Below are 22187 nucleotides of genomic sequence, written 5' to 3' on the forward strand. Positions count from 1 at the left end.
GGAGTGAGGAAAAGTTGCCTCCGAGCGCCCGAGCCGGGGCCACCGCGCCGCCAGACGCTGAAATATGATAATCAGCGCAGCTGCGCCGCGCAGCCAGCAGCCAATGGGCGCCTCGCAGGCGTGACGTCCCGGCGCCTGACGTCAGGCCAATGGCGAGCGGGCTGAGTTGGAGCAGAGAAGTTTGAGTAAGAGATAAGGGCGAGGCGAGTGCCCGAGCTGCCAGCGCCCAGCTCGGCACCGCCGCGACACCGCACCGCGACACCGCACTGCTGTGACACCGCACTGCTCCTTGCAGCGCTGCCGGACCTTGCCGCGCCCCCCGGGGCAGCGCCGCGCCGCGCCGCGCCCCGCACCGCTCTGCGCCCCGCACCGCTCTGCGCCCTACCGCGCCCCCTTCTCGCTCCGCAGCCCTGACAGTATCTCCCGCGCCGGTGGTGTCTTGTTTTGCCTTTTTTTACCTTTTTTTTCATTTCCAGTGTCTTTTTTTTTTTTTTTGGCTTTTGTTGTTAATACTTCTACATTTTTATTATTTTTCTATTATTATTTTCATTTTTAGCGACAGCTCTCAAACCTACTTTGAGGTCTTAAAACGAAACCGTACACCATTTCACTGTGGACATTACACCCTCTTACAGATATGGGAGACATGGGAGATCCACCAAAAAGTAAGGCGGAATTTTTACCGTTGTTGGAATAAATGTACTGTCTATTATAATCGTTTCAGGCAGGCTAACTGCTAAAGAGCTGAAGTTCATTTGAATGGTAGAGAAGGTGCCTTTGTTGCCATGCCTGCATGCTTGTTATGTTTTTAGTTTCTTAGCCTTGTATGTTACTAGCCTGGGGTCCTGCTCTCTTTTAAAAGTTTGGGGAGCAGACAGGATTTTAATGGGATCTCCAAGCATGGAGCCTTAAATTCTCCTCGTGCTAGACCGCTGTGAGGCTGTCTGACTACCCAGCACCTAGTCCGTGTAGGGGAATTAGCTTTATACTTGCAAAAGAGAACAAGTGACGACCGTAAAGATGCTTGTTCTTGCTAGTTGCCTGTAGTCCCCTCCTCGGTGGCACAGGGCTGAATGCGAAGCGCACCGAGACACGCGTCCACCATTTCCAGTCACAGCCTCTTAAAAATGAAATCAAACATACAGGTGCTTTCCCCGTGAGGCAAGGCATGCAAACAAGCAAACAATAAAATGAAAATAAAACACCAAGGCAGTTTGGAGTTTTGATTCTGTGCAAGGCTTGCGAAATGGGAACCTTCACCTCTAAGACTGTTCACATCTGCATTTTAGCATATGTTCCGCCTCCTTTCTGAACGAGGCATGGTTTTGATAGCACACTTCAATTACCATCCAAAAGTGTGATACTCAAAAAAAAAAAAAAAAAAAAAAAAAGAAGAGAACAACGCTCCCAGAGTACTCCCTATAAGGGAACGACACTAAAAGTGTGTTTATCTCTGTAGGAGTGCAGGCAGATAGTCAATCACATATTTATTTTCATTTCAGAAAAACGCCTGATTTCCCTATGTGTTGGTTGCGGCAATCAAATTCACGATCAGTATATTCTGAGGGTTTCTCCGGATTTGGAATGGCATGCGGCGTGTTTGAAGTGTGCAGAGTGTAATCAGTATTTGGACGAGACCTGCACGTGCTTTGTTAGGGATGGCAAAACCTACTGTAAAAGAGATTATATCAGGTACGCCATTTACATTGTTTAATTCTTCAGTGATTTTCCTTTTTTAATTTTTTATTTAGCTTGATAAATCTGACTGAGGTAGGAAAAGGAAAAATTGTGAGAAGAGTCTGAAAGGACAACTGTTATGTTTCTAAGTGATTCTGCTATAGATATACAGGCAAGGAAAAAAGTTAGAGGAGTCAAGTTTTTTGTCCTGCAGATTCGAATATAAATTTATGTATAAAAACCCCTACTTTCGGGAACAGCTAGCGACTGTGTGGGACCCTCCCGAGGACTTTGGCAATGCATCCTGTGATTCTAAGAGTGGGAAATTGTAGGTCATGCAGCAAATTTTCAATAGTGTAGGTAGTAAACGGAACACGGAACTGAACTCTTTTTAACAAAATCTGAGAAACGTGTGTCTCTGTTTTTTTGCAAAGGCAAAAGAAAAGTACTTAGAGCATGTTTGCCATAAAAATAAATGCACGGGGGAAAAGGAAAAAAAAAAAAACAAACCACACACACACACACAAAACCCGTTATTTAACTCAGGCCTATCAAAAACAAAAAGGCAAAAGAAAAACAACAACAAAACCGAAGTTTCCTTTAGAATGAAGGATCCTTTTATGGAAAGGCTAAAACCTAGACCGAAATGTTTCTTTGCTAAAATAACTGACATTTAATCTTTTTAAATATTAACCCCTTTGGTGATATCTGACTGCCTTTTCTTTCTTATCTTATCTGTACTGATGAATTAGACAGAGCAGATCAAATTGCCCATCATCTGTTCGCGAACAATTGGGTATATTTAGATAATGGAACCGCTTCCTTCCTCACATTAAAATCTGGTAACTGATAAAATGTGAGAGTTGCCAAACCTGACACTATAGAGAAACCAAAGGAGGAATTTCGAGTGTGTTTATTATTTGTGCTCCTGGGTCATGCTGATCCGCTTCAGTGTCGCCTACTGGGTTTGCCAGACCAGAACTTTGCCTGACACTGAGGTATGGGCAGTATTTATTTTTTTGCAGAAAGTTTAAGGACCCAGTTCCTACCTATCCACCGAAGATACCTTTTCTAGTTCCTTTGTAATCCTGGATTGAATAAAGCACTTGAGTCTTGACTCCTCCAGTGCACAATTCATAAACAGATCATTCGTTCAAGCCATTGTGAGAATTGCTCAAAGTTTTACCATAATAAAAAACAGACCATATTTTATTTATTTATTTATATTTCTTTCTTTACTTTTAAAAGCACTTTGGAGCTGTGCTTTTGAACATTACCTTTTTACTAATTTCAAATGAAAGGGGAAGGTTTGTACTGAGATGTACTCACCTCCCTTCTGCTAGAACTCAGCGGGAGAAATGAAGAAAAAACCCGGCATCTCTTTTAAGTTAAAACTCGGAACATTAAATTCGCTACAATTTAAAAAATCAGATATACATTACGTGCAACCCGTCTTTGAACTAAACCGTGACCCAATCTATAATTGTCAAATACATGGGCACTCCCCCAACTTTTGTACCTCTTCTTAATGCATGCACTCGCGATCGCTCTGTTCTTTTTCTGCTTAGTTGTTTTTTGGGGGGAGGGGGTTATTCTCAGAACATTAATTCGGAAATGCATAGCTCTACATTGTAGTTTTGTATACCTCTATAGAGTCAGCAGCTAAAGTTGTATGTAAATATACATCTGCACCCACATGCATACACTACAGACTATCTCTAAGGAAGTGTACTCGTGAGGAAACGGGTTGAGTATTAGCTCAGCTTTAGCAATAGCTTTCACAGTTCTGTGGATCGTGTGCGTGTCTATGTGCGTGTACCCGCACATTTGCGGTAAGCTGCTAATGTTACCTAATGCCAAGGAGCTCGTCAGAGGAGAACTCGGCGGGAGCCGAGAGACTGCATTTCTAGGCACCCGAGTTGGAGCGTTTTCTCGTGTTCATCTGCTGATGGGTGAACTGTCCCACTCTGCTCCACGGGAGACGAGGAGCCCGCTGCTTACGCCAGAAACCCATTATTTGCTGCGTGGGGCTGTCAGCGAGAAGCTGCCCTTTCATTCATGCTGGAGGGCTTAAGCCCCGGGGCAAGGTGGAATCGTCGGCGAGGGGAAGATTGGACCCGGGTGGGCTGAGGCAGGGGCAGGCTGAAGAGCCAAGGCACCTAAAGTGCCTTCTGGTGGGGGGCGGGTGGGAGTTTCACTGCTATATACGTGAGAGTGTATACACGTATATCTAAGAAGGTGTGTGTGTAAAGTAGACCTGGTGAGATGGGACAAGAGGAAGAGCCCACGCCGCTGGCAGAGCCGCCCCTGCTGCTAAGTCCCAGGGGCTGAGCAGCCGGCAGCCCCGCGCGCATTAAGAGCGAAGTCTTGAGTGGGTTCCTTGGGAAAATAACACCCTTAGGTGAGGCTGGCATGTCTGTGAGTGAGGAGTGGATGGCAGCCTCTCCTTTACCCGGTGTACCTGGGCGTTTCGGTTCAGCCCCGAGACAGGCTAGATCCTACTGTAAGGAGGGAGGGAAGGAGAACGCAGGGACTGCCCGTCTCCTGCTGTAGCCCAGGCGCTGGGGCGGGAGGGGAGATCGGCATCTCCTCGGGAAGGAAGGGAGTCGCTTTTTTGTTTCTACCGCTGTTTCTCCTTCCACCTCCACAGCCCCTTCCCTTCCCCCTCTCCTTACACACCGGTGTGTCCGGGTCCTCACCGCCTTTCACGGCAGGGTACCGGCAGCAAACAAATCCTATTTATTCATTTCCTCTACTGGCTTCTGTATTTTTAAGGCTTGTTTAACTAGTGAGCTTCGTGTGGCGCGTCTAGGCGGGACCACGGGGCTGCCCAGGAGCGGAGTGAAAACCTCTCTCTTTCTTTTTCTCCTTCGTTCTCCCACATCTATTCCCTGCCCTCCTCCCTACCCCCTCCCTTGCTCTCTCTCCTTCCTTCCCTTCTCCTTCTATCTGGGCTGGGCCCTGCTCAGGTTATACGGCATCAAGTGCGCCAAGTGCAGCATCGGCTTCAGCAAGAATGACTTCGTGATGCGCGCCCGCGCCAAGGTGTACCACATCGAGTGTTTCCGCTGCGTGGCCTGCAGCCGCCAGCTCATCCCCGGCGATGAATTCGCGCTGCGGGAGGACGGCCTCTTCTGCAGGGCAGACCACGACGTGGTGGAGCGGGCCAGCCTGGGCGCCGGGGACCCGCTCAGCCCCCTGCATCCAGCCCGGCCGCTGCAGATGGCAGGTACCGCCCCACACCCGGCGCCGTGGGACCCCGCGGGGTTCAGCGCAGCCCGGCCCCGCTGTGAAGGGAGTGGGCTGCTGCTTGCACCCAGTCCCCTAACCCCGCAGAAAGGCGGCCACGGGCGTGCGCGCCTGCGGAGAGGTGGCCGCGAGAAAAGCCCGCGCATACGGTGCCTGTGAGGCGGAGCCACCTGCGGAGGGCGCGCCCCCCATCCTCCAGCCCTCCCGCGCCCGCATCGCACTGTGTGCGGGGGTCCTATGTGTGCCCCTCACCGCATCCGGGGTCAGCCCGGTGGCCTAAGCAGGAGCGGGACGAACCGCTGCAGGGAGCAGGTCTGCGGCAATGAGGTCTCCGCTTCCGGAGCGTGTGGAGCTAAGCACCGGAGGAAGCGGGGTCCGAGGAGAGATAGACTTCGTTATTACAGGCGAGCACTTAGGCTGTAATTTAAAACTGTCAACAAGCTAATCTTCGGTAATTGCCTTTTAAAGTGACTCTGCCTTCCTGAAACGTTTTATGTGATTTGGTGAGAATTTCAGCTTAAAACTCGGCATTGTAACTTCACAGTCCCCCTACCTTACAACTCTACCTACATTTTTAGTTCTCGATGAGCACATCAGATACTCAGAGACGCTTAGCTTTAGGAAGGGGCACGCCTCTGAGGCAAACTATGCTGGACAATATAAGGTTGGCTGGCGTTATTGCTGTGCAAGTAGTTGTAACTAGAAAAGTTGTTTACAAACATAGCAATGTTTAAACAGGCTCATTTTCCGCTTCTGAGCCACTTTCAGGTGACATATCTGTATACAGGGAGAAATAATTCCATAGCTGACCACGGCAGAATCGTACAGAGATGGTTCGTGCTCCCTACAGCATGTTTATGCATGTCTCTGAAAGGCATACTGTGAGGGCAGGTACAACAGTGGTAAGATCTGAAGCTTTCTATCGTCTTTATCGCATTTGCTGATTTATTGTTACAGTCAAAAAAGTCTGAACTCGCTGCACAAAAGCGAACACTTCTGAGTATTAGCTAAGCAGCTTTTAAGGGGTAGGGGAGATTCAAATTACATCTATATAGCTACAGCTACACAATACACATAAGAATATCAGAAAGTCACGAATACTTTCAGTTCTTGACGTACATACCCATAGATTTGCACTTCTTGGTGTTTTCCACAAGTTGCTAGGCTTCCTCCCCTTTAAAAGAATTGGCGAAACATTCCTATTTTTTTTTCAAGTATTTGTCAAAAGTCGACAAAAATTCATCTAGCACCTCCACTTTCTAAGATAGACTCCGTATTCCAAGCTCTGAGATACTGGGCTCTAGCAGGATTTTCCTACAAGGTCATGATGCAGTGGATTTGGCTTGTTCTGCTTCTATTTGGTGGCATCAAAGTGCCGGGAGCTGTTGCAGGTTATCGCGGCCTTTGGCTAAACTGAGCTTGATTCCATATACAAGAAGCAGACAGAAAATATGATTAATATAAGAAGTATTCTTTCATTAATTTTAAGGCCAAAAATCTGTTTTGGTGATTTGTCAGGGAATAAATACATAAAACCCTCCCACTCCTTCCCTAGCGCACGCACACCTTGGCGAACTCGCCCTCTCCTGTCAAGTCTCACAGAGGTTCAAGCTTCTGTCATTAAGGGTTTTCGGGGGGTGGTTTGTTTTTGCAAATTAATTATCTGTGGAGTCAGAAATGTCAGTCTTGCCACTCCACCGGCGCATTAAGCAGAGGAGGCTGCAGAAGCTCCGATAGATCAGACTGCTTGAATGGCCTTTGAAAAGCGGGTACAAGCCCCCCCCTCCCCCCCCACTTCCTTGCCTCCCCCTGTCCCACCAGCTTAGATTCAGAGCCTCTGCAAACTCCCTGCTTTCTACTCATGGGGATCCTGTTCCTCCCTTCCCCTTCCCTTACAGCAGAACCTATCTCTGCCAGACAGCCAGCTCTGCGACCCCACGTCCATAAGCAGCCCGAGAAGACCACGCGAGTCCGGACTGTCCTTAATGAAAAGCAGCTTCACACCTTGAGGACCTGCTACGCTGCCAACCCTAGACCTGACGCCCTCATGAAGGAGCAACTGGTAGAAATGACTGGCCTCAGCCCGAGGGTCATCAGGGTTTGGTTCCAAAACAAGCGGTGCAAGGACAAAAAAAGGAGCATTATGATGAAGCAACTTCAGCAGCAGCAACCCAATGACAAAACCGTAAGTAGCTTCAGCTTCTGGCCGTTCACTGCCTCCCTTCCCGAGGAGAAACGCCTGGGTTGTGTCCAGCCCAGCCTCCGGGGTCGGTCTGACGCTTTTGATTTTGAGGGAGCCCTCTTAAAACAAAGAAAATGATAGCTCTTAACTATTATCCGCTTTTTTTCTGTCGTCAGTGCAATTAAAACAGACCATAGCGAGAAGCCGGTATAGGCTGCTCAAGCGAACACATGTCATTTTGCGGGTCTAAGGATACACAGAGGATTAGACTAACTTCTCTGCAGCATGAATTGCGACCTTCAGAGCTTAAGAGATATAATAAGCCCAGCCTTGTGTAATATTGATATTGCAAACGCAAAGCAGTCCTCGAGGGGAAAATGATGCTTTCGCCCTGTTCAATGGTTTTACGCAGGAGTAAACCCAGAAGTAAAACCCATGAGTAAAAGGGAAATTTGATGTATTTTCTTAGCATTTTACATACTACAATGTACATGCGTATATTTGTCAGTGCATTTGCTGCAGCAGAAGACAAATGCAATATAAAGTTTTTTGAATCACCATCGTCTTTACAGGATATATATAGTCATCTACTATATATAGTCATTGTGAAGAAATATATTCAGTTCTTGTCTGCGGGCGTATGCACATGTGGTGCAAATAAGCGGAAAGTGCTGGGTACAGCAGAGCAAACTGGCTCTCTCCCTTTAAAGTCAACTTTTTCCTTTCTTTCTCTCCCCTCCCCCCTCGTTGTTATCCACTTGAAGAAGAGTCTGTTTTTCTCCATGTGTATATTGACTGACTTGAGAATGACTATTAATTCATAAGGCTGCCTATTTAAGTGGAATTTAAGGAGTTTCATTTTACCCTGTTGGAATGCAATAAAACACGATGTTATTAACTCTCCTGAACTATATATTCGTCGAAGCTCAGAGTTATTTTGTACACAGTGCTTGCACCACAGGGCGTACTGTGAGGGCTGGGGTTTCTTTCTTTCTTTTTTTTTTTTTTTTTTTTTTTTTTTATTTTAATGTTTTGGATAGACGTATCCCAGGTTTGCCGTGCCGTGGTTATACGATACAGTTAAGGTCATGCAAAACAAAACCCTCCTGGATGCGAAATAGAAAGGCATAGAAAGGCAGCATGATTAACCGTTTCTTGTGCATCGGCAGCCAAGATAGAGAGTGCTCGTGTTTCAGAAAGCTTGGGGTGGAGGGGTTTGCCTTGAGAGAAATGGGAGGATTAAAGGGAAAGAAAGTAAACTTCCACCGTGATAAATGCAGCTGGTAGGAATAGGCTGACCTGGAGTAGAATAGAGTAAGACATTCACAGCAGATTAACAAAGCAAATACAAGCGACTGTATAGATAAGATAGAAAGCAGTTTATTGACTCAGCGCTTATATAAAATAAAGTTAACCAAGCTCATTAACATCTTTTGCTGGGCTGTTTACAGAATATCCAGGGGATGACAGGAACTCCAATGGTGGCTGCTAGTCCGGAGAGACATGACGGTGGTTTACAGGCGAACCCGGTGGAGGTGCAAAGTTACCAGCCGCCCTGGAAAGTACTGAGCGACTTCGCATTGCAGAGTGACATAGACCAACCTGCTTTTCAGCAACTAGTAAGTGTCGGTTCCCAGCCGGAGCAGGCCAGCCGGTACCCGGGGCAGAACAATGGGGGATTCCCTAAAGGTACCGGATGCCCTCAGAGAGATGAGCCATTCAGACTAGCCGGGTTTTCCTGAAATTGCAAGGTGAGCATGACGACACTTTGTAAACGTGGCGAACTGGATTGATTTCACAGGTCTTGGTGTGAAACCTAGCTTAGGGCACAGCAGGGATCTTGCTGAAGTGAGAGAGATGGATAAGGCCTGAAGTAGATCTCAGATTTAACTCAGCTCGCATACCCCTGAAAACTGAGAAATCCAGAGAACTAAAATATTCCTCACGTGTAAATTGTATGCACATTGGTGAAAGCCTTTTCTAAAACTCGCCCCTCCCCACTTTGGACCAATATTTCCTTTCTGAGGTGGGGTAGATTTTAATAGTTTATTGCAACGTCAGCCTGTGCCGCTGGTCTTTTCACGCAAACACGAATAGCTTAATTACAGTTTTGAAGTCCTTGTTTTAAGCAAATACCTCTAGATATAACTTCATATGGCTACAGATACATACATAGAGACAAATATATACACACATATAGCTTACATTAAATGTTGTTTGGAAAGGGAAGTGTTAGTACGTATTTAGGTGAAAAATTCAAACAATATAATAAACTGCCTTAGGTCAAAAGAAAACAGACCTCTTAGAATAAATTCTGTTCTTAACTCACTTCCTCATGCTTGTGTCACTTGGCAGCTTATAAGGGACCATATAATCTAATACCTAGGCCCAACAAGGTGAATCAAGGACAGAAGTGCAGGCTTAATTCAGTTTCTTGGCCTAAATGTATTAAAACTGCATCCTTAAAATAATAAGATACGCTTTTCAGTGATTAAAAACCCAAAAGTTAATGATGAAAAATTAACATATAGACCTTTTTTTGATCTGCTAGGCATTTTTCTGACGTGAAGCAATGGAAAATGTAGGCTTGTAGCCACGTCTAGAATAGTCTTCAGAGCTTTTCAGTGCCAAGCCCGCTTGCAGGATTGCTTTTCTTTTGCCCGGTGGTGGGTTGCAGCCTGCTTCCCCTCACCTGGCATACCGTACTCTCTCAGGAAGCTTTAGCACAGCAGCAGGACTGTTTGCAGCATCTTACCTCTAGAGCAACCACATGTTTTTCTGCTTTAGTCAAGCTGTCAAACAGACTCGAGAAAAAATCATCCCTTTTGGCTGCCTTACTTATTGTGCCTTAACAGAATAGGTGACCTTAAAAACTTTTGATGCAGTGAGTTTCTGCATGGAGTAGTTGTAAAAAAGAGAAAAGAGGAGGAACAGGCAAGGATGGAAGATGAATAGCCCAAATACATACACATATAGGTAGACAGATCTTAATGTAGACAGGTCAAGATTGATGCATATAGGACATAATGTCTGATACTGAAAAGAGTTAAAGAACAGTGAATGGAACTGGCAGTTCATCGACTGTTCAAAACACGTCTCTAATCTGGAGAAGGCCTTAATCACAGGATCGGCCAGCTAAATAGGTGCCAATGAAATGCTTTTGCATTATTAAAGCTCTGCCTTTCAAACCATGCCTTTTCCCATCGCTGCTCCCAAACCTACGGGAGCCGCAGGGCACGTTAGGATGAAGAAGTGTGACCTTTATTATCAAACTGACTCTCGTTAAAAAGAGATAGCACCCTCTTCAAATCACAAATGACAGAGGATGGCTTGTTTCAAATGCTTTCTGCTCCTGGATGCTCCTTCCACGTTTATTTTAGCATGTGCACAAAAGAGGAAAAAATGTAACCTTGCAGTTTCATGTAAAAAAAACCAAACCACATGCACCCTTAAATAATTGACTAGAACATCCTGTTGGGATTGTCAGTCTCGGAAGTCAAGGAAGAAGGCTCATTAATAAGTTTGTTTGTTTACTTGCTTGATTTTTCAGTCTTTTATATTTATTTTTTATTATTTTTTTTAAACCTGCTTCCCCCCCCTCCCCCCCCGTGTTTTGGCCGAAGGCCTTAAGAAGATTCCTGTGAAGTCAATGGGGAAGCTAAACAAAGCAACAAACTCTGACACAGCCTCCTGTGGAGATGTGTCAAGCCGTTTGGCTGCATGCCTGTGTATTTATTTTTGCGTTCTTCTTTGCCTGGTACTCATCTTTGATTGTTACACTTGTAACAACACTTATTTTTTTTTTCCTTTTTTTCTTTTTTTTCTTTTTTTTTTTTTTTTTTGTCAGGTTAATTTTTCTGAAGGAGGACCCGGTTCCAATTCTACTGGAAGTGAAGTAGCATCAATGTCTTCTCAGCTTCCAGATACACCCAACAGCATGGTAGCCAGTCCTATTGAGGCATGAGGAACATTCATTCAGATTTCTGTTGTTGTTGTTTCTGCCCTTACCCTCACCCCTGCTGGAGAGAGTGGGAAAGTGATCTTGTTGGGACTCCGAAATATAGGGGGAAAAGTATTTAACAGCCCTGTAATGAACCTAGCAAGGAATCGCTCCATGAAATGAACGGAGTCATGTTTGAAAAGACAAGGTAATATGGTAGCAACACTGTGAAGACAATCATGGGATCTTACTAGAATACTTAAAAAAAAAAAAAAAAAAAAAAAAAGAAAAAGAAAAAAGAAAAACCCAGCAACAAACCACGCTCTATTCAGTGATCTGAGGAGGATTGAAAAGACATTTTCAAAACGTAAAGGATTTGTACTCGTGGCTCACAAAAAGAAAAAGAAACAAAACAAAAAGTGGAAAAAATTTTACCTGTTCATTTGACTGCACATCTTAGGAAGAAACCAAGGTAGAGGGACCTTCTATCCAGTCTCTCCCAATCCGAACGGTGCTGTTTCTATATTGGTGATTGCCTTGCCAAAAGGAGCTCCAGCAGGTTTTCCATCATCAGGAAAGAGACGATGTAGCCCTGAATTGTTGAAAGATTTGTTGCAGGAAGGTGGAGCTGCATTGGTTTGCAATGTTGTTTTTAGTTGACTCTTAAAATGGGGATATTTCCTGGGTCTCTTCTAGCATGTACTGTAGCGGGGTTTTGGTTTTGTTTGGTTGAGATCCACTCTCTTTATCAAGTCTGAAGCGATTTAAAACAAGTTTCTGAATTCCTCTTTAAAAAACCAATTTATAAAAACATTGCAACAAGTTATACCTCTATTTTGCCACAAAGCGTCTCGGGATTGTGTTTGAAATGTGTCCGTCCAAGAACCTTCCCCTCCCCCAAAGACGTGTATAGTCATTGGTTAAAACGACTGTTTTTCTCTCTTTCCCTTTCTCTCTCACTCTAAAAATAAAGAGAAAAAAAAAAAAAAAAGAAAAAAAAAAAAAAGAAAAGGAAAAAAGAAAAGAAACCCCTTTTTGTTTGCTTTTGCATTGCAAAATTATAAAGTAATTTATTATTTATTATCGGAAGACTTGCCACTTTTCATGTCATTTGACTATTTTTGTTTGCTGAAGTAAAAGAAAAAAAAAAAAAAAAAGGAAAGGTTGTACCGTGGTCTTTGAATTATATGTCTAATTCTCTGTGGATTTTGTCTTTTTTTTTTTTTTCCTTAAATATTATGTGAACTGAAAGCGCCATATGTAGAATTATATCTTCAGGACTATTTCACTAAATAAGCGTTCAGAATAGAGAAAATAATAATAATAATAATATTAATATTAATATTAAATAATTAACAAAGTCCCTCTTTTAAATATTTACAAGTTAGCAGCTAAAATACCTGAAATAAAATATTGCATGTAAAGCAGGTCGTTAGTGAATAAAAGGAGTGTGATATTTTATTGCAAGTATTAACGACCAGCTTGTAAATTTCCATTTCAACGACTATATCAGGGCTATTTGGATGCCTTAGCTTTCAATCGATAATGTTAGAAGCTCTCTTGTCCCCGTCCCCCCAACCCTTGCCCTTAAAAGTGATATCACTCTAGGCATGATCTGACATAACGTTAAGACATCTAAAAAACTGGGAGCTCAGGCTTTTTACTGAGTTCTGTTATTTTTTAAAAATAATAAAAAAGAAAGTGCTGTATACCAAAGCCTCGTTGTTGAGATTGTTGAAGTGACCTGTACTTTAAATATAAGCTCCTGATAAAAGGGACGCTTTTTGCTTAACAAGTCAAGTATGACCATTATTTATCAGTGTCTGCTGTCAAAACGATTGAATAATGCTGCAGGAGGTATACGTTATGGGGATATTGCTATGAAATTGCACGAATAGTGTTCCTTATTTTCTGTCGACTTCCCTCTCTTCACTCCCTCTTTTCTTCCTTTTTTAATTTGCGGGGGAGAGGGTGGTGAAAGCTAGAAAAGTGGGCGATTTCTTGGGGAAAAGTATTAAAAAAAAAAAAAAAAAAAAAAAGGTTTGTTTTTGCTCCTAGTGCTCCGTAGTGCTCCCGGCCAGCACAAGACAAAGGCTCTCTCTAAAAAACCCTTAACTGGAATATATGGAGATTTTTAGTCTGACAAAGACAAGTTGGTTTGCATGACAGTTACTCCAAACTCTGATGGTTTTTTAACATAACCTTCTTTTTCCTCCCTTTTCACCATCTCAGCCCACCCTGAGCAAGCTCAGCTATAGAGACAAACCATTTCGACAGTACTGAGAACATAGAAAAAAAAAAAAAGTTAAAAGTCTAATACAAGGATTTCAATCATCCTGATTAGAAACTGGATTCATTTTGTATGCTCAAGTGTAATACATTTTTGAGTACTTGATAAATATTTAAATAAATATGAAATCTACCTTAAACTGTGTGATCAGTAACCTTTGTGTTTTTATGCAGGAACAGAGGCTTGGTACCACGCTTCGGGTGGTGGGAGGGAGAAAGGGTGTCGTTTCTCCGGTGGTTTAACCTGTAAGTTGCTTGAGTAGCTCTTATTGACCCGAGGGAAAGAAGATGTCTGGGGAGGCTGGAGACCGACTTTCTGACCTGAAGGGTGTCTTCAAATGGCACTGGAAACCTGTAAGGAACGCAGGGACCTTTGCGTTCACCCTTCACCGCCTGGGAGCTAACGTGTAGGGGGAGAGGGGTGACCCCGCGGGAGAGCAACTTCGCGTAGGTGGGTTGCTGTGACATCTCCCCCCCCCCCACTTCTCCCAGGATCTTAGGGTCGGTGAGGGTCTGCTGTCTCCGAGGGCTACACGGAAGGGAAAGGTGGATTTTAGCTGTTGCTGCTTGCCAGGAGGCAGCAAACCCCCCAGCTCTGCGCGGTGCTGCGTGGCGCCCCGCGGTCCCGGAGAGCCCTGCCGGCGGCTGGTGTTGCCGCCGAGATAAGCGGCCTGGCGGGAGGCAGGGGTTTGGGTTTGGGCTGCCAAAGTAGCATCTTGGTCCTCCAAGCGCATACGGCAGCGTGTCTTCTGAGGGCTGCGGATGGGAGCCCCGGTCGGGATGTGCCTCCACTCACACCTACAGCCGGGCTCCTTCTTGCACCCCCATAGGGGGCTTGCCCCCTCTGAGCCTTCCGCGGCGGCTGTGGTCGCTTCTGTTGCTGTTACTCGGGGTCTCCGTGCCCCCTCTGGCTGCAGATATTCCACTCCGGGCCGCCCGCTGCGCAGACATGCTGCCCGAGGTCACCGGAGCCTTCTCCAGCGAGTCTTCAGTTAAGCACAACTCGTCCTAATGAAATATCATTTCTCTTGTGTGTGGGGGGTAGGGTCTTCTATGGCCTTTGGGACCCTTTTCCGCTTCATACACTTGTGGCATATTTCTCTCCATTCCTCCAACCTCCAATGACTATTATCCGCCATGGAACAGAGACAAACTTTTGAGAGGTCCTTCCTAATGCCTTCAGGAGAGCACCCTTCCTGAGCTCGGAAAGAATTTGCGCAAGCGAGAGAAAACATTCTCTTGGTGAAATGCGTGTCTTTACAGTGCACTGTGCACGTTCCTGCTATGGCTCTTCTTTAGGATACGAGTGCAGCTGGCCATTAACAGACCCAGGTCATCCGGTTTTCTTGCTCCAGCCTCCCTCAACAATGTCAAGTAAGGTCTGTTAAGCCTTGATATAATTTCTCTGAGAATTCTGTTTGCATACGCAGAGACCAATATTCAAACTCTTATAATTTCAATATTTGTACCAGGTTAATTAACTCTCAGCATCTCCAGCCGACTTTGCATCGAGACACAGCAGACGGGCACATGAATTCCAGTGCTGAGGTCAGTCGAACATCTCAACAGTAAGTCCTTGCCTATATATATATATGTATATATATATACACACACACATATACGTATTTTAACAAATTCACATTGGGTCAACCAGAGACAGGCAGTGCGGAAAGAATGAGGGGCCTTCCGGAGGTGTCGGCCCTTGGGCCGCCGAAGCCCCAGTGCAGCGCAAGGGCCGGAGCCACAGCCAGAGCGGGTGCAGGGACAGCGGTGCTGGGCGCGTTTCACGAGCACCGTTTCACGACCACCCTGCACGCCCGAAAGGCAGACAGTGTTTTACGGTGCGAACTGCCACTGCTGGGCGGCTTGCCTGCTTCAGTGGAACTGTAAGTAGTTAATAAAGGGGCTGGAAAGAGATCCTGTTTACTGATTGTTCCTGATTGTTGTTTTCTTGATAACAGAGCAAGCCACTGAATGACTGTTTGAGCTCAGGCGCCACAAATATAAACTTAACTGCTCTCAGTGTGCCGGTCCTGCTGGAGGATCACTCCTCACCTCCCGGGACTTGTGAAGTGCAGGCGGAGGAGGCAGCTCCGAAGGAGGCAGGCACCGGGGGGGAGTGGGTGGATGGAAAAGACTCTCCTGTGTAGGACCGAGCTTTCCATATCTCACGGCGTCTGCTGCGGGGGTACAAAATTAACCGATACCTCTCCCGGAGCCTCTTGCCCCTGCCGGCGGTCGGGGCAGGAGCTCTGCGCCGCTCTCCGAAGCATCCCAGTCCGGGGATGCAGCTTTTATGTTAGGTTCCCTTTCCGTTTAATTCCGTTGAACTTTCTTGTCGCGACCGACAGCCACCAAACAAGTGCTCGGGGCGGACTCGTGAACGGGAAGGAGAGGAGAGGTGTCGTAGCCTTCCCTCCGTGCTGGGCAGGGTCTCCCGGGACCAGCAGCACCGCAGCAGCGACAGGGCCTCTCTCCATAGCGGATCTCCTGGGGTGTGTGGCTGGGGGAGAGAAGGAAGGAGGAAGGTTTCAAAACAGGATTTTGCTGAAATGCCTCTTTGCCCTTTTTTTTTCGTTTTTCTTTCCCCTCCGAAGTTTTATGGTTGTTTTGGGTTTTTTTTTTTTTTTTTTTTTTTTTGTTTGTTTGTTTTATTTTCCCTGGCAGACGAAACAAGGCAAGGTGTGTTTGTCGGAGAGAGAGGGCGGAAAAGTTTTCCATAAATAAGTGACACACACCAAAGCAGACCTCACCTCCTATCTCCGGGGAGATGTCGGGCGGCAATGGGAAGAGGAAAATAGGGTGTTACTGTGGCTTTTCTTTAGGAGGGCTGTTCAGGTCGGTAGATCTCCAAGGCTAATCCAAACAACCAGTTTGACTTGTGAGGTCCAGAGTCTAGACAGAGCTGGTGGCTCGGCGGCTCCTTATCTGGTTTTGGAATCAGCCAAAAGAGACTTTTCTTGATGTCCACAGCAGCACTGGGATCTGCCGGGGCCGGGGAGCCACCGCACCTCGCAGACAGGACAACAAATACACCCACCACCTGGAGGCTTTACAGCCCGCTTTGTTGTTCCCTGGCCTCCCCCCGCCCCGGCCGCCGGGCAGGGGTGACGGGCGGGCTGCTCAAGTTAAACGTACACCCTGCTGCTTGCCACTGCAGCTGCCCCTGTCCCCCCCAGGGCACCGGGGGGCCACCCCCACGGCAGGACATGGCCGTGGGTACTCGAGGCCTGCTGGGGCCAGATAGGATGATTTTAATCTTCCGTCTTTGTCCACCCTCTCCCCGACTAATGCGTGTGTGTGTCGCTACTGGTAATGTTTTTTCCAGTTGAAATTTTGCGGAGAATGGGAAAAAATATACAAACCCACTCTTGTTCACCAACATTAAGGAATATTAGAAGCAAATCAGCTGAAAGAGAGGAAGTCAGTATAGATAGATCTTCTTTGGGAGCTTCTTTGGCTGTTATCAGCCCCTTTATGCTGAGTTTGTGGATATTGCAAGCTGTAAATTTTTTTGAGGTGAGCGGGATCAATAAAAGCATTTAACCCAACAGCAACTAGCATTTTGGAAAGTAGAGAGAAAGAGCCAACTTTTGATTGGTTGTCACTCTGTTCGTTCACTTGTTTACTTAAGCTTTCAAGCTCTTTGCTCATTGAGCAGCTGGATAGTAAGTTTCCACATTTCTGTGGGTGAAACAGTGCATGAGTCCATCCATGGCCTCTGCTGCTCCTCTACTGTAACACAAAACTGCACTGAATCTGCATGATTCCTCTCCAAACTCTGTGCAGCATGCTTCTCAGAGCACTTCAGTTCAGGGCCATGATATCCGATTTTGGAAGAAAGTAAACTGATTGTTATAACCATGATGCAGTGATATACCATTTGCAGTGGATACTGTAATTGAATCTGCTAATGTGGAATTATGAAATTTGTCGGTAGGTAAGACTCTTTGTGCAGTTTAGAAGGTTTGTGGATAAGTGCTGTTTTCTAGATTTAGTATCTGTGAATTTACTTGTGTACAGACCAAATTATATTGCAAGGCTTTTGTAATAATTTTCCATCAAACACTTTTAAACCATTTAAAACTCCCAATAACTCAGGGAATTCAGGATCAAGAGAGCAACATATCCTAGGAAAGGAATCTTAACCATAATCCTGGTACTCCTCTATTTTTTTTTCTCATGGGTAAAACTTTGTGTTTATTTTTAACTGTCACAAATACAAGGTGTTGTTTGAAAAGTGTTAAACTTAGCAGGTATATAGAGATAATACTGACATGTCACTGTGCATGATAAAGTAAAATATGGTGGGAATTAACTTGAAAAGTTTATGAAGGTTTTAACTACAGCCCATAAATTAACCTTTTTTTTACAAAGATATGATGATATGTAGATCTTACCATATATATGACACTTAAAAAAAACCTCCAATATTTGGAGCCCAAACATTTTTCCCCAACTTGAGACACAAACTGAGGTCCTAATCCTTGAAGAGTTTACTGTAAGTAATCTGAACTAATTAATATTAGATCACTGTGGTGAACCAGAAATTGCAGGAGCAAACTTTTTAGTTCACACAGGGCCTTCTGTGAAGGTAGTGAAAGATTTGCTGCTAGCCTCTAGTGAAGCAGGAATGCATAGATCTAAAGGGTCAATTCCAACTCTTGCTGAACTTAGTGGCAAAAATCCTCTAGACATGTGGGTATCAAATCAGTGCTTTTATTTCGTAGGAAAAAATAGTTTCCTTTTTACCACTTTTTTTCATATTTGACCTTAAATGTCTGCATAATTTTATATTATAAGAGAAAAACCCTCTTAAACTATCAGGCATCAATAAAAGCATCTTGCTTGGGGTGGTGATCAGAAACAGGAGCCAAAATCTCTTCTGAATATATGGAATAAAATAAAAATAAAATAAAATAATAAAATAAAATAAATCAGCCACTCCCAGTCTCACTTATTACCCCATAAGGGAAATTTCATTCATTGTGAATTCTGGGGTAGGAGACTATGTATAAATTACTTGCATTATATTTTATAGGAGAGGACTCTTAGCCTTAACAGAATTAGCCCCACACCAGCTCTGAAGTTCTAATATACACATATGCCACCTTCATGATATGAAGAAAGGAAGTGTTTGCAGGATTTGGTCCTGTGAGCATGACTCAAATTCAGGCTTATTCTGAGTCAGGCGACAGCCCAATTGGCTGTTGCACAATGGTTCTAGTCTTCACACACAGCACAGTCAGTGGCATCTGAGGTGTACTAAAGGTGCAGTGTTTCCATTAGTAAAAATGAATTGATAGTAAATGTATTTACTTTTTTTTTACTTCACCCAGATTCTCCTTCTGTAGCACAAATTTCATGATTTTAGCACTTGAAAGGCCAGAGCTTTTTTAGCTATTCAAGTAACCTTATACAGGGCCTCACCTTTTCCATTTGAAAACCGTGGGAATTTTTGATAATTAAGTCAGGATGAGCAGGACTGAGCACTTACTGGCCAGAGGCCTCAAACTGTTGTATCACTTTAAATGAAAGTGTTTTAGTCCAGCATTCATTTCAGATCTTGCTTGTTTACTGGTTAGTGTAAACTGGAGAAACAACTAGCTCCCTGTATACATACAAAAGTAGTATATTCAAGGCATTAGAATTTTCATCACATTTTTTAAATGCTGGGTTTTTAAGTATCTGTTCTTGTCGTTCACTGTTTCTCCTCTGATGAGTTAGTTTCCGAGGCCTGTCATTCCAGTAAACACAGCTGTTTTATGCCCTGATCTTAATTTCTTTTCTGAGTAAAGCCCCACTGGTCTTTAAGAGAGTCATGTGTCCTCAATTCAGTTGAGCTCATCTTGTTTCAAAGTCAGCAATCTCTGCCAATTATATAGTGGCAAAGGCAAGAAAGGAACATCAAGACTTTTGCAATGACCGCCACATACCATATTTCTATGTGTTAACAATACTATTATGAGGCATTTCAAAGAAGAATTCAGGATTATGATAGTCCTGGAAGCGAAGGTTCACCATTTGGGAATAAAAGAACATGGTGATGTTAACGCAACTCTGCAGCAGTAAGTGGCTAATATAAACATGAAGCCTAGTGTCTTATAGATGCTAAATTCCCACAAAATAGTTTTTCAACACTGCACTTATTCCTATTTCTATGGCAAAATTATTGCTAAATTCCACAGGAGAATTTGGTCTTTTTATTCAGTAAGTACATCAAAGTAAAAATGGGAATTAAGAATGAAAAAGCATGACAAGTAGCAGCACTGCAATTAGCAGTACAAGTTTTATGCTGCAAGGACTAAAAATGGGTGGAAAAAACCTCAAAAACTGTCTTGTACAGAAGGATCAAATATTTGGCTAATTATTACAGTTTCTGACTCCCTCCCCCCCAAAAATAACCCCAACAACCCATTCTTCAGAGTTTTATCTGCCTTCAACTATTTAGCAAGATAATTCTATAACTTATGTGTCAGAAAGTATTTTCAGATTTGAATATACTGCTGGATCAAAGGCAGTTATTAAAGCATCTGTTGATAAAGCAGAGAATGAAAAAAATTAACTAGCTAATGATGAATTAGATACAGTGAATTATATGCTCCAATTCTTAATCATATCCTTTCGTAAGGTGGTGTTAGTCTGAGTTGCCCTTTAGTTAATGATTGTTTTATACCTTTTTTAATACTGTTTAATATTTCTTATTTGGGGATGAAAGTGAATAGAGCTGGGGGAGGTATGGACTTTTGTGAATGTGGAGTCTAAAAGGAGCAAATAATTAGTACTTCCATTTAGGTCAGTGAAATTCCCAGGGGCAGGAGGGTGGTAAATGCAACTGTGAGGCCATCAGGGAAGAGGAAAAGGGAGGATAGAGCCAGTTTATGTCTACTGTGACACATCACAGAGCCTTTGACACCTTGATAATGCTCTCTGGTACTGAAGCCCTTGTTTCACGGCAGCTCAGCCTTGCATGGATTCACGAAGGGGCTCACTGCTAGCAAGAGGCAACAGAGCTCCTTGGGGAAAGGACAGTTTCTAGGTTTTCGGACAGAAGTTGGAAACCTTGGTGGGGATGGTTAGACAGGTACTCTCTTCCTAGGAGGTATGCTGAAAAAAGTTGTAGCAGCATAGTTCCCCAAGCATGGAGTTGCCTCAGATTCACATCTGCACAGGAAGAGGCATTGCCCACAATGAGAGCTGATCTCTTGATGATGGATAGAGATCAGGCATCCCCGATGAATTTCCTCATGCCTTCATTACAGTTGAAATGTAGTACTGGTAGTTGGTCTGCAGAGCTTACAGGGGAGATGTGGGCTTGTGTTTCAGTCTCTATGAAAGCACCTCCAGAGTGGTTGAAGGAAGGCTGGGACAGGGAGCTGAAACTTGCCTGTTCTCAGGAGTGTGGCTGCCTTAACACATTGCTGCTCTTCCTCCCTCTGCACTGCTCAGGCCATGACTTGGAAGGCTCCAGATGTGAGAAAGCCCTGCCCTGGTCAGCTTCTCACCCTGACTTCCCAGGCTTCTCAGTCCTGCCTCTGTCACAGGCTGTTCTGTCGGTGCACCCCCAGCTACGTGCAGGATGCTGTGCTGACTTGGGCAAGGCTTCACCTGGACCTTCTCCATTTCCTAAGCTGTCATGGAATCTATGATGGGATGTAGGCTTCCCTCCAGAAAGCCAGGATGTGTGACTGAGCATACCACCTGCTGTGTAAACCCTGTGATGGGAAAGGACCAGCATGGTTCTGCCTCAGCACAGGCTTTGTGAGAAGGCAAGGTGCTGTAATGCACCTCTGCTGCACGCTGCCTGGAGAGGAGCTGCAGGTCTCTGCTAACACCATGCTCGACATGCCCAAAGGCCCACACCATGGCCAAAGCTTGGGAGAGTATGAGGGCTGCCCCCTAGCCAGTGGGAGCTTTGGTGGGGCAGAATGCACACTGCAGTGGCTGTGTTTAAGACATCGAGCTCTGTAATGGAGTAGAGGCTATGGAGCTGGGCAGGTGGATTGGGAGAGCTGAGTCCTTCAGAATGAGGTCCACAGAAAAACAGCTGCTGCTTATCAAGCAGAGGGATATATCACAGATGCTACCATTCTTCAGCACATGGGCCTCTGTGCTACTAGAAGTCACTTATTAGAATTTACAGCCCAGGCTCTTCCTTAATAGATGGCACTTATGTACTCTCTTTTTTTTTTTTTTTTTTTTTTTTTAATTTGAAGGATGCAAGTTATCATTTTTAGCTTTCAGAAGATGCCTGGAGCAGTAGCTCCCCCTACTCTAAAGCGATCAGTGGTTTCAGTGTTTACTTAGGTCAGACAGACATGGTTTCAGATTTCCTACATGCCTGAGGGGATTCAGCCATACATCAGTCCCCCAGCCAAGGGGTAGGGCTGGGGTATGTGTGTGTGGTGGGGTATTTCCATCTTGTCCAGTGAACTATTCTATAGCACAGGGAGGACTAGAGAGGGGAAATGAGAGTATGAGGATTGAAACCTGTGTCATGGGGAGCAAGTCTGAGTCCATTCAGAGGATGGGTTTTGTCTGAGATGTGTGTCCTGTCAGGACTTGGCATACATGTGGGTGTTTGAGAAACTCCGATGCAGAAGATGGAGGCCTTTCCAGAGGTCAGATACGTCTGGGAATGATCATCAGCTGGGCAAAATTCTGAACATCCCAGTTTTGGGTCTAGGTGCTTAAATCACACCTAAACCTCTCACTGGACACCTCGGCCCCTCTTTGTAAGGCTGCTAGTGTGCTGACAATACCCACAAGAAAGGACCCACAGCCTCCACATGAGGAAAGATTTGGACAGCTTCCATCTTCCTAGCAGTGTCAGAGTGCTGTGGCAGGGGG

The 22187-nt window shown here is 44.8% G+C and overlaps 1 protein-coding gene across 4 annotated transcripts; it reads left to right on the plus strand.

Annotated features, from left to right (window-relative positions):
• Positions 1-324: 324 nt before the first annotated feature.
• On the plus strand, positions 325-12210 carry ISL1 (ISL LIM homeobox 1). 4 transcript variants are annotated; one of them, XM_061373130.1, is made up of 6 exons: positions 325-431; positions 557-665; positions 1503-1692; positions 4647-4906; positions 6825-7111; positions 8560-10017. In XM_061373130.1, exons 2-6 carry the CDS (start codon positions 638-640, stop codon positions 8848-8850), a joined length of 1056 nt encoding a protein of 351 aa, XP_061229114.1. In that variant the 5' UTR covers positions 325-431; positions 557-637; the 3' UTR covers positions 8851-10017. The 4 variants fall into 4 exon arrangements, with proteins under 4 accessions (XP_061229114.1, XP_061229115.1, XP_061229116.1 ...); XM_061373131.1 differs by lacking the exon at positions 325-431 and adding an exon at positions 10956-12210 and having other exon boundaries at positions 533-665; positions 8560-8727; XM_061373132.1 differs by lacking the exon at positions 325-431 and adding an exon at positions 10956-12210 and having other exon boundaries at positions 533-665; positions 6828-7111; positions 8560-8727.
• Positions 12211-22187: the final 9977 nt, after the last annotated feature.

This window comes from Neopsephotus bourkii, unplaced genomic scaffold (assembly GCF_033783945.1).
Source record: "Neopsephotus bourkii isolate Nb327-2 ecotype Australia unplaced genomic scaffold, CSIRO-AGI_Nbou_v1 NB_1628, whole genome shotgun sequence".
NCBI classification, from domain to species: domain Eukaryota; kingdom Metazoa; phylum Chordata; class Aves; order Psittaciformes; family Psittacidae; genus Neopsephotus; species Neopsephotus bourkii.

What these genes read in the sequence shown, in the direction of transcription:
- ISL1 (XM_061373130.1), top strand. Translation starts at nt 638, where the DNA reads ATGGGAGACATGGGAGATCCACCAAAAA. An exon ending in CCGGCCGCTGCAGATGGCAG is followed by an intron (nt 4,907 to 6,824) that starts GTACCGCCCCAC and finishes CTTCCCTTACAG; the next exon opens with CAGAACCTATCTCTGCCAGA. An exon ending in AGCAACCCAATGACAAAACC is followed by an intron (nt 7,112 to 8,559) that starts GTAAGTAGCTTC and finishes GGCTGTTTACAG; the next exon opens with AATATCCAGGGGATGACAGG.